Raw genomic sequence first — 20205 nt, 5'->3', positions numbered from 1 at the left:
CTATAGATTCAAACTAGGGTCGAATTGGAGTTAAAATGAGGGAGATATGGCCGAAATATGAAAGTGATGCAGTGTTGCCACGGTTGGGCGTGAAGGCGCATAAGCCACCTTCAAAGGGCGTGCGAGGGCACGTGTGTTGCCTATTTTTATCGAAAATTTTCATCTATGACCCATATTTAATTTCCTTCAACCCTATGTAAAATTTTTAGAGATTAGGTTTACTAAAACTCGTATTTTTTATAGAAATATAGGCCGTTTGCTGTGAAACCGTAACTTCCACAGATAAACCTTTAAGGTGAGTAATATTTCATAGAAAATTTTAGAAATTCAGGAATGTTATTTTATGAATTTTTATAGTAAAATATTTGAGAAAATATTTGAGAAATATTTAGTTTGGATTTATTGAGCGAAAATAGGAAGAAATAGAGAGAAAAATAAAGAAAATATAAGAAATTATGGAAAAATAGGTTTTAATATTTATTTAAATAAATATGATGATTAGGGTAATTTGAGGCTTAAATTGAAGTGACTTGTGCGAATTTTGAGGTTGACATGCAAATCAAGACGATACACGTATTTTGAGGCAAGACGCAAATATTGAGGTATCCCGATAAATTTGAGAAGGTAAATGGTTCGACCCCAAATACCTGATTTTATCATATTGTCATGTTTTGATGTGAATATGTCATGTATATTGCAATTACATGTATTAATGATGAAATATGCATATGAGCATGATAAGATTCACGGTTATACGTTACATGGATTTGGGATTAGGGACTGGCACCGTTGCTTTGCTAGGGTCCCACTCATACACCTTGGTTTGGCAGGGAGATTGTAAAAATGATGGGCAACAGTTGGGTGCAGTCAACCCAAACATATGAGTAATAATGATATGTGCATTGCATTCATACATGTGCATTAAATGTTTTTTTTCACTTAGATGATTCATCATCTAACTTGGGCTTTGCCCCTAGAATGTTCAAACGTTCTAGATGGAAATTGTAGCAGAAACGAGAATGAATGAGGTATGAAATGATACTTAACAAAGTGTATGATGAATTGAATGTATGTTATGTAGTTCATTTATTTAAGTTATGTTATTTCAAATTCTGAACGTTTTGAGAAATGATAATGTATAACCTTATTTATGGTTAATGAGGATGTAAGAATTGATTTATGATTAATATTAAGATGTTAGGTTCGATTCTAGCTTCCGCATTTGATGTTTATGATGTTTCTCTTTCGAGATAGATGTATGAAAATTTTGGGATGGATATGAGGAATGATATGGTTTAGCAATAGTTTTTAAGAAAAAAAATTTATTATCCCAAAATTGTTCTAAGTTATAACATGCCCAAGAAAGTGGGGTGTTACACACGTGACTTATTTTCTAAGGGTTGTCAAATAAATTTAACAAACAAAACTGAAAATAATTTTATTTTAAATATTTTTCATATTTCACCTTTTCAAACCTAGATCTTGATTAACGTGTCACAACTTAGGCACCTGTTTTAAAGGTTGATGCCTAGCCCAGACTTAAATAACTCAACATCCCCTCTTGGCCAGTCGATGTGGGATTTGCCAAGGTCACTCATCGGCTACAACGCACCAGGTTTGCCCCACCTCCGAACACATGCTCCCCGCATGTGCTAGCCCCACCATTAGGTAACAAGATGTCGGCTTTGACACCATTTGTCATGACCTAGGCACCACATTTTTTAAAATGTTGATGCCTAGCCTAGACTTAAATAGCCTATCATCTCCTCTTGTTTAGTCGATGTGGCATTCACCAAGGTCACTCACTGGCTGTAATGCACCGGGTTCACCCTCTATTTGGACAAGTGCACCCCCGCACATGCTGGCTACACCATTCGATAACAAAAGGTCGGTTCTAATACCACTTGTCACAACTTAGGCACCACTTTTAAATGTTGATGCCTAGCTCGAACTTAAATAACCCATATACCCTCATGCCCAGGTCACTCATCGGTTGCAACGCACCGGGTTTGCCCTCTTTCAGACACATGCGCCTTCGCACATGCTGGCCCCACCATCCAATAATAGGAGGTTGGCTCTAATACAACTTATCATGATCTAGGCACAATCTTTGAAAGGTTGATGCCTCGTTTGGACTTAAATAACTCAACATCCCTTCCTGCCCAGTCGATGTGGGATTCGCCAAGGTCACTCACCAAGTCTGCCTTCGTTTCGGACACGTGCACCCCTACATGTGCTGGCCCTACCATCTGATAACAAGAGGTTCAATGGGGGCAGACCCAATGCGTTACAACCAGTGAGTGACCTTAGCGAATCCTGCATCAGTTGGCCAAATGAGGATGCTAGACTATTTAAGTTCGGACTAGGCATCAACCTTTAGAAGGTGGTGCCTAGGTCATGACAATGGTGGTTCCCTTGGGGGGGAGTGCTGGACTTGTATTTGTTGATTGGTCAATCATTTTTGAAGGTGGTTGTCCAAACTGTTATATAATATACACTATCTTAAAGGGTAAATTGCCCTCTATAATGAGATTGTTGTCAATGTATTTTTATACTTTATTTTATATTTATAGTTTACATATAATTTTAATTTTATTTTTTATTAAAAGGTTTTGTTAAGATACATATAATGTACTTTGCTTTTATCATCTAAACATTTTATTTATTGATTAGTAAATTTTATCAATTAATAAAATTATTTAATTATTAAAAATAAAGTGCATTAAACATACCTCAATAGTTAAATATTTTTTTATAATTTGATCTAAATATAAAGAGTAGTTCTAACTATTATCCAAATAATAAAAAATGGTAACCTTATTTTTAGAAAATATGCATCACTGTATTTTTTTTAACTTTTAAATAATTTTATTAATTAATAATGAATGTATCGTGTTTTATTAATTAAACACGATACATTCATTATTAATTAATAAAATTATTAAATATTATAAATAAAATATAATAGATATATATTATTTAAAAATAATATATATTTATTAATATTTAAATTTTACACTAAAAATAATAATTCACATTTTGCAAGCTTAATATATACTTATTTTTTATTTTTTTTATAAGAAGAAGTTAAGGTTAATTATGTTGTTATTTAAACTTATATTTGCTGTAAGATTTTAGAGTATCTCTGAGGTGGCTTTGGAGGCCTTTATCATATAGTCGGGCTATAAAAGCAGGCCCTCTTCTCAAACTTTTAACGTTAAAATAAAGAACCTTCCAGTGAATTCTTGTTCGCTCCTTAACGTCCCTTTCTCCCATCTCCAGAAAGAACCAAGAAATACGACCGTTGCAACGGTTTCCCTGCCGATCTCAGACCACGGCTCGAGTTCAAAATGGCGTGTTCTCTGCGACGCGGCATGAGCTCAGCTATAGCCCGCCTTCTGCCGCCGACGAGGTTGTGTTCGTCTTCGTCGGACGCGTTGGTGGAAATCAAGCCCGGTGAGGTCGGCATGGTCTCCGGCATTCCCGAACAGCACCTCCGCAGAAGAGTGCGTAACACTTCTCTCATCATTATTACTATTATTTTTATATCAATTACCCGTATATTTACGCCGTTTAAGACGAGGTATCGTTGTTTGTCGAGGAATAAGGGTTATTGAATTATTAGTACTTTTCTTTTTGCCGCTAGAGTATAGTGGAATGGTTATACTAAACATATTTAATAAGAAGAAAAAGTTGAGAATGTACGAAATAAATTGCAGTTGTTTTGAGTATAATTTGGTTGTCAAGAAATAGAAAATTTGCTTAAAATCAACTTCCTTTCAAAACTTTTTATCCTAGTGGGTTATCTTCCATCTGCTAAAGAAGTTATTACATTATTTAACCAAGTAACTAATTACAATAGGTCAATAAGGTGAATTCAAACCTGAAATTTGATCTAATAAATCATAGAAATTAATTATTTAAAGGATATAATTTTCGAGAATGCTCTTCTCTTTTCTCATTAATTAAATAAACATATAATTACTTTCCTTTGAAATTAGTAAGTGACAGCTCGAGTTGATCTTAATAGGAAGTCAACTAGAAAATCTTGTGACTTTTGTTTTGAAAATAAAAAAAAAAAATCCGTCACTTGCCAAACATATGTTTGAGTTCGATTAATTATTTATGTAAAAAAAATACTTTCACAAGTGAGTTTGGAAAACTGTTGGTCCCTTCTATCCTTTATGGACTTATCTGGTTAGGTTTTCAATTATGGTGAATTTATGTTGTCCAGCATTTTCTGGCATTCCTCCATAGCTTTTCCTTGATGAAAGTGAGTGTTTCCCTTCTATTGTGTTGATAGTTTATGGTATGTAACTGCTTTCCATAATGACTTACGCCAAGGGAGATGCTAATGGGTCTTGACTAGGAACCATTTATTCTTCCCAATACAATATTGGCATAGTTGGTAGCATGTCAAATTATCACTGGTTGATAGAAGGGGCATGTCCATCTGTGCATTTGCATGTCCATTTCAAATTCTAATATGCAGTTAGTTATAGCAATTATTTCCATTTTCAATAGGTTAGATATACAATACACAAAAATAGCCAACTAAGGCTTCGACCTAATCTTCCCTCTTGGTGATGACAAGAAATAACACTAAATTGGAATGACCAATTTTTGTGTAAACTTCTGTGAATTTGCTATCTACACAGGCATTTATTAATCACCCAAAACCAAGTGCCCATTTAGTATGCCACATTGAGTTAATTTGTTTTTAAGTTATTAATACAACATTAGGAATATCACATAGTTGTTTTCACAATATCAACTAGGTGATGGAACACGACCATATCAATTATCTTCATTCACCCGTAACTCATAAAACTTTTCCATACGAGGATGGTGTTGAAATTTTATTTCATCATTCCCTTGTTGGTTGCCACATTGTTCTTTTGCGTGGATTTGTATTGTCAATGTGAGCTTTAGAAGCCAATTTACATTATGAATTATGTGCCATTGATCCTAATTTGGATAGGATAAGGTGTAATTGATGATGATAAAGATGAATATGACATTAAGAATTTGCATATTAATTATTTCCAAGCTTTTGCATGAAACATAATACATCTCAATATCCTATTATTTAGGAATTTCCACATTTTGACAGTAGCGAACACGATTTAAATTATTGTCAAGCAAAAAAAAAATTATTGATTTTTGAAGAGGGGTTTAATTTCTAACACTAAGAAGCATACTAGTAAATATGTGAATGAGTTAATTGCTAAATGTGTACTTGAATCTTTTGGGGATCGAGTTAATTTCTAAACTTAATCTAAAGGATCTTATCTATGTTTTTTGCATTGTTCTTCTCCATGATGATCAATCATTCTGGATTTCTTCATTGAGAGTAACTTTGTTGTTCCTGAATTTCCATCTATTGTGCCAGGTTGTGATCTACTCACCTGCTCGTACTGCAACACAGCAAGGCTCTGGAAAAGTTGGCCAATGGAAGATCAACTTTTTGTCCACGCAAAAGTAGTCCTGCTATTTTCCTTTTACGTTGCCACTTCTAGCAAGTCATTAAAGATGAAAAAGTGTTTAAATAATTAAACTTGAGGTCCTAATTCTGAACTACAACACTGGAAGATCAATAATATTTGAGTTGGTATATGATGTGGATAGGTATCGAATTGTTTCCATTTATTATCTTCATTTGACTTAATACTTGTTTATTGTTGGACATTATTGAGTTAGCCTTGTGAGTAGTCTCTTCTCTTTATTGTTGTATGATAATGTAGTGTAGCAACATTTTGTGTATCTTTTTTGTTCTTTTCAAGGTAGGTTTTTACATCCATTTTTTTACAATTAGGTTTTTACGTCTTAGTTTAGTGGTGCATCTTCTTCGTTTTATAGTTGTCATATGGTTAAAATATAGTTGAAGCTTGTTTGTAATTGTGAAAATGAAATGAAAACAGCAGCAACTTAAAAGTAGGGTTTTAACCTAAAAACTAGCCATTAACGAGTTGTGCCCTTTGAATGAACATGGATTAGACTCATTCAGCCTTGAACTTTTTTGGTTGGTTTTCATTAAATTAATGCCCTTACAAAAACCCACTCTTTTGTCCATCACCATGTCTGCTTCACCATTCAAGAACCCATCTCATGTTACAACATCAGTGCACACAGTTGAAGACATCAACCACTAAAATTCATTCCTTTCACCCCAAACTTCTACTACTGCTTCATTCTGTTTTTTATTCATATTCATTGTAAGAACTTTCAACAATGAAGTCATCATGTTTATGAGTTCATAAAAAAAAAAAAAAAAACAATGAGGTCATCATGTTCAAGAGTTCAGAGCTGCAAGTGATTGGAATTTGGCTATTCTGAAACCTTGCTGCTGCTTACCTTCAGTAGACCCGTCATCTTGCTTAATTTGTGACCCATGTTGATGCCGAAACTAACCCTATTGCTCCTCTAGTGTCATTGGTGTTCAATTGCTGGAGTTAGTTTTAGCTATCACTTCTCATTTTGCTCTAGCAGCTACACTTATAGGAAGTTAGGGCTTTTATTGTCTGTGTGAGAAAGAGGAGTAAAAAAAGAGTGTTCACTTCTGTGCCTAAATAACTCCCATACCATTTGTTTATTAACTTCAAGCCAAAGTAATCTATTAAACAGTCCAATGAGTCTCAGTCCCAACCTGTTATTTTTGTTATGCATAAGCTATCAAGAAGTTTCCATGAACTTAGCCTGGTATCTAATGCCCAATTAGAACCTGTTATTTCATTCTGTTGAATCAGCTCCAATACCCATTCCTATTTTGTGTACCCATTTATGACACAGTTCAAACTAACTCTAGTGCAGACCTCACTTAGCAACCATAACTAAAGCAGACCTATTACATGCTGGAGGGCTAGAAATTGAGCTAGCTTTGTGGAGTATCACATAAGCTTGGGGCATCACAATTCTTTTCGGAACTCAAGATTAACATGAAAAATATTTATCTGTAGGCTTAACTACTCATGGAGCTTAAGAATGCTTTATTTCACTTCTGCCACTGTTGCCATGCCATGATGTTAGGTGTTCCTTGTGATATAAAAGATGCACTTTGAAGATTTTTTGTATATTTGAAGAATCATCAGGTGTTAGCATTTTGTATTTTGATGATGTGGTCTATTGCTTTTTTCTTTTTTTAATCCTGGAAAATCTGAGCCATAGCATCTCTTTCTACCGTCAAGGGGCAAGCTCTACCAGCAGAGAAGAGTGACAGAGATCGTATAAGAAATCCAAAGAATTGGTGTTTAGGGCTTAATTAGGAGATTTATAAGGTATTTCATTTTTCTTTTGATTTGTTTCTCATATGGTTTTTATTTTCATTCCTTAATTTTTCTATTTGGGTATATGTAAAACTCTACTATGTAAGGACTCTCATAGATTGGATAATTGATTGTTGAATACAGAATTCAGATTCCTCTGGTACTCTTCCTCTCTCTTGTGTCCCTTCTCCTCTCTTCTCATCTCTCTCTATTGTTCGTTCTTCTCTACAATCTCACTATTCTAATTCTTTCTATTGATTCTCTTTTATCTTTGTTGTTATATTCTCCAACTTCTCCTTTTGGTCCTACACATAGTTTTCAGGTTCCCCCCTGTCCCTTGAAACCATGACCTAGACCACACATTCTGGATTGTGATTCATTTTCATCCTAGGATTACAAGGAATGCGATTAGGGTTCCCAAGAATGGGGATCCCAAGCAATGCATGAAATCAATTAAAACAATTTAAAACTATGGAAGAAACTATGCAGTTCATTTTACCCAAGTTATTGGATTCTTTAAATCCCTAGCATTAGAGGTTTTTTTTTTCTTTTCGTGTGGGTGTGTGTGTTTTGGTTTTGTGGTTAGGGGGGGGGGGGGGGGGGGGTTACCTCATACTTCTTTGGGGGAGGGCAAAAGGAATAAATTTGTGTTTTTGTATATTATTTTTGATTGGGTTGGGGGGGGGGGGGTTGTATTGGTCCAACAATGAAGTGGGAAGATGCTAAAACATTTTGGCGTGACTTATATGCTAATGCCATTGAAAGAAAATAAGTCCTTGTGCAGCTCAAAATAGATAGTGAGAAAGGGGGATCAATAAGGAAAAAGGGAAGCCTGTAAAGTTTCCTCTAGATATATGTATCAAGTTAAGATAAAAAACAAAAAGGTAAGAAAGAGTTGGTGTTAATCCAATAAGAACAATCGAAGGCACCAAAAACTTCCTTTGTTACTAAATATGTGTAGAGAGAGGGAGAGGTGTTGAGGGAGGAGTCCTCTAATGTGCCACATAACATAGAAAAGAATAGTCCTTTGAACTCGATCCCATCTCTTACTTAGTAAGCTCACCTTGATGAATACAAAATGTCAAAGGTAGCCGAGAAAAAACCAATCTTATTCCTCATTGCAAGGTTTACTAGATTATATATAGTTGGTAAAGGCTAATAGTCTTCTACATTAGGCAGTTTCCTAATCTAGTTACTACTGAAAATAGGAAAGATTTACAAGATACAATCAAGATTAGGGAGAGGAATAGAAGGGAAATATAGAAATACAAATCAAGAAAATAAATCCTTGAATATAATGGGAATCTCGTTATTTTTCTAACATTGCCCCTCAAGATTCTAAGTGAATGTCTTGCATTCCAATCTTGCTCAATAATCTTCTACACACTAGGCTAGGCAAACCTTTTGTAAGAATGTCTACAAGTTGATCACCGGTAGACACAAAGGGTGTGCAAATTAGGCTACTGTCTAGGTTCTCCTTTATGAAATGTTTATCTACTTCAACATGCTTTGTCCTGTCATGTTGTACCGGATTATGAGCAATGTTAATAGCAAATTTATTGTCACAGTAGATCCTCATAGGTGTTGTCCACTTAATCATTAGGTCTTTCAAGAGTATTTTGATCCAAAGTAGTTCACATATTTCTAGGGCCATTGATCTGAACTCTGCCTTTGCACTTGATCGGGGTACAACACTTTGTTTTTTGCTTCTCCAAGTCACAAGATTATTACTTATGAATGTGCAATACCTTGATGTTGATCTTTTATCAACCACTGACCCATGCATAGTCAACATCGATATAGGCTTCAATAAACAACTCTTCCCCCTTCTTGAACAATATACCTTTACCTGGTGTCCCCTTTAAATAATGTAGGATCCTATAAATTGCTTTTAGGTGGGTTTCCTTAGGATTATGCATGGATTGACTAGCCACACTCACTGCATAACAATGTCCGACTGGGTGTATGAGAGATAAATAAGCCTTTCCACTATCCTTTGATAAGAACCTTTATCCACTGCAGCATCCTCTGGAACATCTCCTAGCCTGTGATTAGGTTCAATTGGTGCGTCAACAACCCTACTTCCCAACGTCTCAGTTTCAATCAACAAGTCAACTATATATTTCTGTTGAGAGATAAAGATTCCTTGCTTAGAATGAGCTACCTCAATACCCAAAAAATATTTAAATCTACTTAGCTCCTTAATCTCAAATTCCTTGGCCAAGCAGGCTCTTAACATTTCCATTCCTGCCATATCATTACTTGTTACAATGATATCATCCACATAAACAAGTAATGCAGTCACTTCTCCTATAACTGAGTGATGTATAAACAGGGTGTGATCTCCTTGACTTTGTTTGTATTCCATACCAAGCATTACATTGGTGAATCGGCCAAACCATGCCCTTGGTGATTGTTTTAGTCCACATAAAGCCTTTTTCAGTCTGCATACTACATTTTCTCCTGTCTTTGGTCCAAATCTAGGTGGTGCTTCCATATAGATCTCCTCCTCTAAGTTTCGATGTAAGAACGCATTTTTTACATCTAATTGCTGCAGGTTCCATCCTAGGTTAGCAACTAAGGACAATAGCACCCCCATTGTATTTATTTTTGCCATCGGAGCAAATGTTTCCAAATAGTCTACCCCATATGTTTGTGTATATCCCTTAGCAACCAATCTTGCTTTGTACCTTTTTAGGGATCCACCTGATCTACATTTCACAGTATACACCCATTTACATCCCACCGGGTTCTTTCCCTCTGGTAACTTCACCTACTCTCAAGTTTGATTCTTTTCTAGTGCTGCCATCTCTACCTCCATGGCACTCTTCCAATTTTCATTGCCTATTACTTCGGAGAAGGTCCTTGGTATAGGGATTGAGTTTAGGTTGGTAAGGAAAACTTTGTGCTTAGGAGATAGGTTTGAATAGGATAAGAATAAATGCAGAGCGTGTTGGGTACAAGTCCTTGTTCCCTTCTTGATAGCAATAGGAAGGTTAAGGTCATTGGTGTCAAGTTTGTCACAATCACTTGGGTCAGGGTCAGTTGTAGCTTTAGTGGCAAGTTCTGGTCCAGGACTAGGAATATCAGGGTCAGGACTTGGTTCAAATGATTGTACCTACATAAGTGGAGGAGCTGGTGCCTTTCTCTTTAAATATACCTATAGTGGACAAGAAGAATTGGGTAATTGTTGTCCCTGTATGATGCCCTGTAAGTCCTTAGAGTTAAAGACCAAAGGAGGAGAAGAAGGAGTTAGAGAAGAAGAGAAATCAAGTAGAAACGAATCCTGTCCTTGTTTTCTAGGAAGGCAATCTCCCCTTGAAGATAAGGACGATCAAAATAGGAAGTATCTTCAAAGTAACATCAGTTGAGATAAGCACATTCTCGGTAGGGAGATGATAACACTTATATCCCTTTTGAGTGGAAGAATACCTAACAAAAATACATTTTAAGGCATGAGGATTAAGTTTTCTACGATGAGGAGTATGAATATGAACAAAGGATAGACATCCAAAGACTTTAGGAGTAAGATAAAGAGACATTGATCCCAGGACAAAATTTTTCAAGAAGATGAATTGGACTGTGAGAGTCAAGACTTCTTGAGGGAAGTCTATTAATATGATATGTGGCCATCAAGATTGCTTCTCCCCAATATTGTTTTGGAACATTATTTTGGAAGAGAAGAGCTTTTGTAATAGCTAAAAGATGACCATTTTTTCTCTTAGCTACCCCTTTTGTTGAAGAGTATGGACACGAGAAGATTCATGTGTTATGTTGTTTTCATGGAAGAAATAAGATAAAGATTGATTGAAGTAGTCTTTGACATTATCAGACTGAAACCTCTTTATTTAAACACCAAAACACCAAATTGAGTTTTGACCATGTTATAGAAGATTGGAAAAACAATGCATATTTCAGATTTAGCTTTTAAAAGATATAACTGAAAAATAAACCAAGTGGAAGTTCTAATTGGAGGAAATAACTTCCATAATTCATTAATTCAAGAGATGTAAATATATATACACAAGACTCCTAGAAAAACTCCTATAATTTAGGTCTAGATTACAATAACTACATATTTTCATATTAGAATTAGGATTACTCAAGGATTTCCTTATTTGTTTTAAGGTATATCCTTATCCTTTTGTATCTTGAAGGCTTCTCTTCTTTATCTTCTTGTGTGAAACTTGATTTCTTCCTCTTTATCTTTCCAACACCACCCCTCAAGCTGGTGAGTAGATATTCATCATTCCCAGCTTGCCTCTAATGGACAATCCTTGCTTTTGCATAGCTTTAGTAAGGATATCTGCTTCTTGGAATTCAATAGGAATATGAGTGAGACTTATGCCTTCTCTCTCTATTTTTTGCTTGACAAAATATCGGTCAATTAGCACATGTTTCATTCGGTCATGTTGAACCAGATTATTCATAATGTTAATTGTCGATTTGTTGTCACTATAGAGAATTTTTGGAGAGAGTACTAGTAGGTGTAGGTCTTCCAGCATTTTTTCCACCCAAATCACTTCACATAACCCTTGTGCAATAGCCCTATACTCTGCTTTTGCATTGCTTCTTGCCACCACTAATTGCTTTGTACTTCTCCAAGTTACCAAATTCCCCCATAACTTTGTACAAAAACCAAAGGTAAATCTACTGTCTTCAACAGAACCAGCTCAATCAGCATTTACAAATACTTTTATTCCTCTATCTTGACTCCTCTTAAACAAGGGTCCTGTTCTAGGGGTTCCTTTTAGGTATCTTAGAATATGATATGCAGCCTCAAGATGTCTTCTTGTGGGAGAGTGCATAAACTGACTTACTATGCTCACAACATATGCAATATCGGGTCGTGTGAGTGATAGGTAGATCAATTTCCCCACCAACCACTGATATCTTCCCTTGTCTACTTGATATTTTGTTTTGCTGTCTTCCATTTTTCATCTTGCAATGCATGATATATATCCTTAGGGATTACTATATCATCAATGCTTGCTGTGAAGGCCTTGAATTGTGGGGAGAGCTTTGAATAACCCACATAATTTGAAATAGAATGCTTAGTACATGATTTGACCCATTTCCTTAGTGTAATTGGAATATCAAGATTATCAGTCTTGTTAGTTGCTAACCTTTCCATGCTGCCATTGTCATAAGCTTTTGGACATACCTCTGGAGTTGACAACGGGTTTGGCTGAGGGGCACGAGGCCTTCTAGAATATACCAAAAGAGGCTTATCAGAAGTTGGCTTTTCTTGAATCTGATCTTCACGGTCTCCCCTTGAACTAGGTATTGAGGTTTGAGTAAAAGGCTGAGTTTCAAGTACTGATTTACTAATAGGAGAGGTTTCTGAATTTTAGACCATAGGTAGAGACAAAGTGGAATCCCCACTGTTCCTCTGTGTTAGGTACTTGCCCTTGTAGAGAGATAGTGTGAAAAAAACAATTGGTTTTTAAGGAAGGATACATCACAAGATATAATGAATTTCCGAGTAGAAGGGTGGTAACATTTGTATCCTTATTGAGTTGGAGATTAACCAATGAATATGCACTTGAGGGCTTCAGGTTCAAGTTTGGATTGGGAGGGCTGATATTTATGAACAAAGACAGTGCACCCAAACACTTTAGGAGACAAAGACTTTAGCACCCTAGTATGATGGGGATAGAAATCAAGGAGGACACTTAAAGGGGTTTTGAAGCCAAGAACTTTGGAGGGAAGGCGATTAATAAGATAAGATGATGTAAGAACAGCTTCCCCCCAATATGTGTTAGGAACCAAGCTTGTAAACATATGTGCCCTTGCAGTTTCAAGGAGGTGGCAATTTTTTTTTTCTATCGCCTCATTTTGTTGGGGATTGTAAGGGCATGAATTTTGATGAATAATGCCTTGTTTAGCTAGATAATGACTGAAATCATTAGAAAAATATTCCCTGCCATTATCTGATCTTAAAACATGGAATGAGGCTTGAAAAACATTGCTTATCATTTGATGAAACCTCTTAAATACATCATAGGCTTCAGATTTATCTTTCATTAGGAACATCCAACTAACCCTTGTATGATCATAAATGTGATCAACCATCTAGTGTTAGTCAAATTAGGAGTTCTAGCTGGACCCCAAATATCATTATGAATAAGATAAAAGGGCTTTGTGGGTTTATAGTCATGAGAAGGATGAGAGCTTCTAGTTTGTTTTGCAAGAATGCATTGCTCACAATGAAACAACTGGTTGCTTCTTTTATTAATAAAGAGACGAGGATACAAAACTTTGAGATAACTAAAACTAGGGTGCCCTAAACGCTAATGCCATAATAACATAAGTTGAGAAGCTGAAACAGTAGACAAAGAGGATTGAATTTGTGACCTACATCCAAGGGGCTGTCCAAGCTTTGATATATAATAGAGGCCTCATTTTTCCTCAACATTGCCAATTGTCTTCCTTGAAGATGGGTCCTGAAATTCACAATAGGAAGGTAAAAATGTCACCAAACATTTCTCTTCTTTGGTTAGTTTACTCACTGACATAAGATTGCACTTTAAATCAAGAACATATAGGATTGACTTTAGATTTAGGCCTCCCACACTAGTTGTACCTTTTCCTTGAGCTATGGTTGTAGTACCATCAGCCATTGAGATGGTCAGACCTTGAGAACAAGGTTCATAGGCTGATAGTATCTCAGGAGATCCAGTCATATGATCTGAAGCACCTGTGTCAATTATCCAACAATCTGTAGGAAATTTGAGGGAGATTAAAGAGTGACTAAGTATACCTTGTTTGGCAAGAGACATTGTTGGGTTAGGGACTTCGGTTGTCTTAGGTTTAGTCACCTTTGTTTGGTTCAGTAGCTGTTGTAGGATCTCCAATTGATCTGCTGATAAAGTCAGATTTGTTGATTTCCTTGTTTTTGCTTCTCGCCCATAGGCTGTTTGATTCCCTTTCCTCTGATTTATGTGTTATTGATCTCTGGCAACATGGAATTCCAGAGCCAAGACATGACCAATGAATCTTCTTCATCCTAGGATGCATATGTAGGATCCTCCTCCTTAGGTCTAGTCCCAAGTAGATGGCTAAGCTTCCCTTTACTCTTTAAAAACGTCTAGATCAACTGGGACCACTTCAAGTAGTTCTTGTCATTCAGTCTATAAGCAGCTTGAATATTTTGTAGTTCTCCACTTGAAGCAATACTATTATTTCCAGAAAAAGGTACCTCTGTTGTACCTTTGGATTCCGTTGAATCTATCATGGTCATAGGGTTTTGATAGCTATGAAAGTGGATTGGATGTCAATGTCGGTTATAGTCAACCAAAAAACACAATGGCCGGCTCCAAGAATATGAACCCAGGGCCCTGATACCATGTCAAAGGTAGCCAAGAAAATACCAATCTTATTCCTCATTGTAGGGTTTACAAGATTATATACAGTTGGTAAAGACTAAAAGTCTTCTACATTAATTAAAAAAAAAAAAATAGTCTTCTACATTAGGCAGTTTCCTAATCTAGTTACTACTGAAAATAGGAAAGATTTACAAGATACAGTCAAGATTAAGGAGAGGAATAGAAAGGAAATATAGAAATACAAATCAAGCAAATAAATCCTTGAATATAATGGGAATCTCAGTATTTTTCTAACACAAAAAATTAATCATATCTGTTGTCATCACCCTCTACACATAAAAAATAAGGAAAAACATGCTCAAAAAATTGCAAGCCACCAAATGTAAAGAAGAGAATGATCCATCATTTCTCCTCCCTTCTTGCATGGGTATTGTCAGTTAATCACTTCAAGAGCTTTCTCAAATGATCAGAGATCAAAGTAAACTCAAACCATTGCTGTCCAAAAAGAAAAAAAAAAAAGAAAAAGAAAAAAAAAAGCCACTCTGGGAGGAACTTTTAACTACCATATGAATTTCCTAGAAAAGCCTGACCACCTTTGTCAAATGAGACCTCATAGAATGATCAGTCTGAAAAGACTCAATTCTGTCAGACGCCTATAGCATCCTTTCTGTTGCCCATTCCTGAGTGAGTTTAGAGCATGTCAGGGGAAAAAAATCAATTGCCTAGTCCTTAAAAGTTGTGCCTGAATTGTGAGGATTAGACCATAGAGCTAGACAAACAAGAAAACCTATCAATGACTAACCTGAACAGGTAAGTTCACACAAGAGCCTATGGCCGCACCAACTGTCAAACCAACTCATGCTTATTTCTGTGTGGGATGGTTGAAAGAACGAGCAATCATTGTGGCAACAATTGTCTATTGCTTCAACACACATGAAAACCTAATACAATTACAAAGATATGGTTGAAGATGTAATAGACGATCTTTTACTAATTGCATAGAATATAAATGCATTTGTAACATACAAACTAAATAGTAATTCTTGTCTTCCCATATACGTAAGTATAAAAATTTATTATTGTCATGTTTCTGTTCCTCTGGTCCTAATTTTTAAAATTTTTCTTGTTGACTTGTTCGTCTTGTTTTATAACTGTCATGTGATTCTATCTGCACTTTGTTGTAGAATCTTGAAGTAGATTTATGGTTGGTACAAGTTTTCCTTTCTGGTTCATTGGGCCCTTGATGCCTCTTAGTGGTTAAACCTGTCACTGGTTGGAAAACAAAAGAAAAAAGGGGAAGATTTGCAGCCTTATGATGATAGACTCTGAATTGTCTCAGGCAACAATTGCACGTGTTCTTAGAATGACTTTTTCTTCTCTTGCTTTATGAAAATCTTTTATTGTCTTTAACTTTGCCTTTTAGTTCAGTACTTGTTATTCATGCTAAGAGGAGTTAGCTGGTATGTTGTTTTAGGTGGGAGAACCCTTTGATGGGTTGGACATCCACTGGAGACCCCTATGCCAATGTTGGTGAAGCAGGTCTTAGTTTTGACAGTGAAGAAGCTGCAAAGGCCTTCGCTGAGAAACATGGCTGGGAGTACACGGTATATTCAAAGTGCAACCATATAGCTTATTCTTTATTGTTGTTTCTCCCTGTGATGCACAAGCAGATTTACTTATTCCTGTTCCATAGGTCTTATACAGGGGAATTTTGAATGCACTCTGGCCTTGTTACTGTGCAAGGAAGTCTCTGCAACCAGCACCCCTTCTCTTGTAGCCAATAATAATTCTAATAGCCTAGCATAACATATTGGTTTGAACCAGTTCCGCTTTAGCAAGTCAATTAAAATGCCTACACTCTTAGCTAGAACATTAATATGCCTGCATCTGTGAGCAATAAAATATTAAAATATTAACTGATATCTCTGAGCAATTTTTGGACGGCCTGCTACCTGTTATTATTACTGTTGCTCAGCTTAGGAGTAGAGTATAATTTGGGAGGCTTGGTAGAAAGTGTTACAAACTATACATTAACGATGAATTCATAAATTGTTCCGAAAATCAAACATCGTTGGCTTGTCATTTCAAACTCAAATAAGGTGTTTACCATCCATCCATACATTTGACTTATTTGAACCCATTTTATTCTTTGAAGTTTTTACTAGATGAAGAAAGATGTTTTCCTACTTTATGCTGTATCAGTTTCACATGAACTTGTTACACTTTCTGTGTCATGGCCTGATGTCATAGATTTGGATTTATTGATCACCCTCGTTTTACACTTAGAGCACCTTCCACTCTATTGAAGTGGTAAAGTCAATCTTTTCCCTCAACAGAGCTTGGAAGAATAAAATAGAGACAAGTTGAAGAGCTTTTCCTTGTTTGTTGAGTTGCTTTTTTGGTGTTGAAACATAGTTGAGCAACATCAAGTAATTGTGTCTACTCGTGTTGGTTTGCATTAACAAAGTGGTGTAGATTCTTCTCCAATATACACATTAAATTGCTTAATTTGTCCATTTGTCTTTAGGTGGTAACTCAATGAATCACATTTTGCTTTATTTTGCTAGGTAAAGATTAAGAAGAGCGGCCAAGCCAAAGGGGTTGCAATAGAAGGATCCTAAGGGGCCCCAACCAAAGGATCGATTAAAATTGTAGAAATATTTTACTGATAAGAGTATATGTTAGGCATATTCTTCTTTCCTTTTTTATCCTTTTCTTCTATATTGTTCTCTTCCTCTATAAAACCAAAGGGGGAATCCATGTATCTTTTTGAGATAGAATATGGAGAGCGCTTCTCATCCCTTTGCCATACCCTAAGAATTGGCCACCATCGACCAAGATCTGACCTCAGCCGCCATTGCTGTCGTGTCCTAAGGCTGTCGCCGCTCCAGTCGCACCACTGTCACTCCAAATACGACTGGTTTTCGTTAGATCTGGCCTTTTTCGTCAAGATCCGGCCATCACCGCCTTACATCGGCCTCTACCGTCCAAATCTGTTGGCCACCGCTGCCTTTCTATCAGCTGTCGTCCCTAAGATCCAGCGACCGCCGCCTCATAATCGGCCAACACCATCCACATTGGCCACTATAGTTGCTCAGGTTCGGCCGTCGTCCAACTCCGACAACTACTACCCAACCCTAGTTGACACCCTAGATCACTGGGGCTTCTTTGCCATCAAAGCCCTTTGTTTGTTGGTCAAACCGTGGCTGTGACCGTCGTGTTAGTGTAAGTGCTCTAGACCCAATTAGATTGGACATGTTATACACTGACAATTGCAATCATATTTATTATTGAATAAAGAGTTATTCAATTTCACAAGAAGTCATTCTATTAGTTTCTTGTTATTATTGTAATGACCGGATGAAACTAGATAGAAGTCCATATGATATATACTGTGATTAATCTATAAAGATGTGAGATGATGCATCATAGTTTCTAGACATCATTAAATGTCCCAAGTTGTAGCAATGTCAGGAATGGACATTGACAATTGCGGTAAAACTTATATGTGTTATGTTTTTGTTATGTGATAGCAATGGGGGTCTCACACCCATAGGCATGGGGATGCCTAGACAAGTACATAGGTGACCAATGTTGGAGAACGTATCACTGGACATGACTCGCCATGAGAATCCATTTTGGTTATATGTTGATAGAATTCTCATACGAGATGGGTGTAACTAATCTTTGGATCTGAGGTTGTCACGGTCATCTCATAAGAAAATCGGTATGCTTTCACATCGTTTCGATGAGCCTAGATAAAGGTTGCATGTGGGCGATCGTTGGGCATATCGTGAGGCTTATGGAGATGGGTGTATAACCAAGATAAGACTCGTCTATCCCTTGATAGAGGATGATGTATCTAAGGCGCCTTTGGTGGATATTCACTTTAAATCCGTGGCTATGGTGAAAGAGATCAATAAGGAGTTATTGATTCACTTTCTATTAAGTGAAGATATCCGAATGACCGAAGAAAAATTCATGTGATCATAATCAAACAACACATTGCCAGACTTGAGATCACATAAGATACATTGATGAGAGAATCGTATTACACAGTAACTATGCTCGTGAAAGGTTATTTGCGGATTATGAATCCTTCTGAATAATTGGGTAGGCATGACGCCTTGTTAAAGGCCAATCTTGTCTTATGTGTTCGTACTGACACATTGCCAACATATTTGGAAGCCTAATAAGTCATGCGCAATAGGCACGATCCCTGGCTTAAACCAGGAGAGCGGACGTATGGTTAAGTGGGACACTTGGGTAAGAAGTTATGCCGTCATAGGTTCTCATGGAAAAATAACAAATAAACGTAATGATGTCGATATGACGAGGTGTTGTCATAATGGAAATAGTTTCCTAAAATGACAATTGATTAAATTAGTAAGGAGTTTATAATTTAATAATTTTCTATTTGTTAGAGTGGCAAATAAGAAATAAAATATATTTGGGCTTAAATTAATATTTGGACTAAATTGGATTTGGGCTGAATATTAAATTAAATATTATTTTTGGACTAAATTAGATTTGGGTCAAATATTAAATATTATGTTTGGGCTAAATTAGATTTGGACCAAATATTAAATAATAAATATTTGGGCTTAAATTAGATTTGGACTAAATATTTTATAAATGGATTTGGGCCACTTAATTATATTTCTAGTTGGACTAGGATAAGCCCACTTAAGATTTTAGTTTAACTAGGATTAATAGGCTAGCCCAATCCATTAGGGTTTAAGAAACCCTAGGATATTTACTCTATAAATATCCCTTTATGGGTTGCCCAAAAATTAATGGTTGGTTGTGTGGTTTTTCAAGAGTTGAAAAAACGAATGCCATTCACTCTTCTCCGTTTCTTTTTGGCATCCATTTGAAACGTGGACGTTCTTTTCCGTCCATACACAAGCCGCAAAAAGGAGAAGGAGCTAGCACTTCTATTTCGCTCTCCTTGCCAACGGACGCGTGTCGCGCATCACGAGTTAGAGGCCGGACGCTTGGACGGTTTGAATCCGCGAACGACTTGAAAATCTAAATGTTAGATTTATTTTATTTGTATGTGAATGATTTAATCTCGACGTTGATCTAATCGCCGGGATCAGGGTAAGGTTCAAAATTTTTTAACTACGCTACTTGCCCTGTAGCGATATTGCTTTACTTTCACGTCGGCCTCCCCATCGACTACCATTGTCTCAGTCCGTCGGCCGTTTGAGCTATCGTTTAGCCACCGTCGCTAATTGGATTTCTCCATTGTTGCTGGCCATAGTTTTAGCAAACCCAGATCCTTGCTAGATCTAGTCCAGATCTGACCCGCTCAACTATGACTCGTTTTAGATTTGGTCAACCAGAGTTGACTCATTAGGCTAGATCCAACAGCCAAATCTGTCAAACAAATCCAGCGAACCCAGCCAATTCAGATTAAAAGGCGAAGGATGATTGGATCTGTAATGTGCAGTCACACACTAGTCAACAAATCATCGGTCCCTACCCCCACCATGTCGAGCGTTCCCTCCACATTTGGTTCCTTCAACAAAGAGCAGTTCAATCAACTCTTGACATTGTTTCTGTCCAATTCGTTACCTGGTACACCTAATGGTTCTTTGGCACATTTAGGT

General features: G+C 36.6%; 1 protein-coding gene across 4 annotated transcripts in view; it reads left to right on the top strand.

Moving 5' to 3' along the window:
* Positions 1 to 3238: 3238 nt before the first annotated feature.
* The window catches only part of LOC127808806 (NADH dehydrogenase [ubiquinone] iron-sulfur protein 4, mitochondrial-like), a 118658-nt gene continuing 101691 nt past the window's right edge, over positions 3239 to 20205 (top strand). For all 4 annotated transcript variants that reach the window (XR_008024981.1, XR_008024982.1, XM_052347440.1 and 1 more), the window contains exons 1-3: positions 3239 to 3506; positions 5393 to 5481; positions 16065 to 16194. Coding sequence is in view for 2 of the 4 variants with exons in the window: in XM_052347440.1 (XP_052203400.1) it covers positions 3351 to 3506; positions 5393 to 5481; positions 16065 to 16194 (375 nt within the window). In the remaining 2 variants the exon portion in view is untranslated. The remainder of the gene's footprint in view (positions 3507 to 5392; positions 5482 to 16064; positions 16195 to 20205) is intronic.

This window comes from Diospyros lotus, chromosome 8 (assembly GCF_014633365.1).
Source record: "Diospyros lotus cultivar Yz01 chromosome 8, ASM1463336v1, whole genome shotgun sequence".
In the NCBI taxonomy this organism is placed as follows: Eukaryota; Viridiplantae; Streptophyta; class Magnoliopsida; order Ericales; family Ebenaceae; genus Diospyros; species Diospyros lotus.
This window is presented reverse-complemented; position numbering and strand designations above follow the sequence as displayed.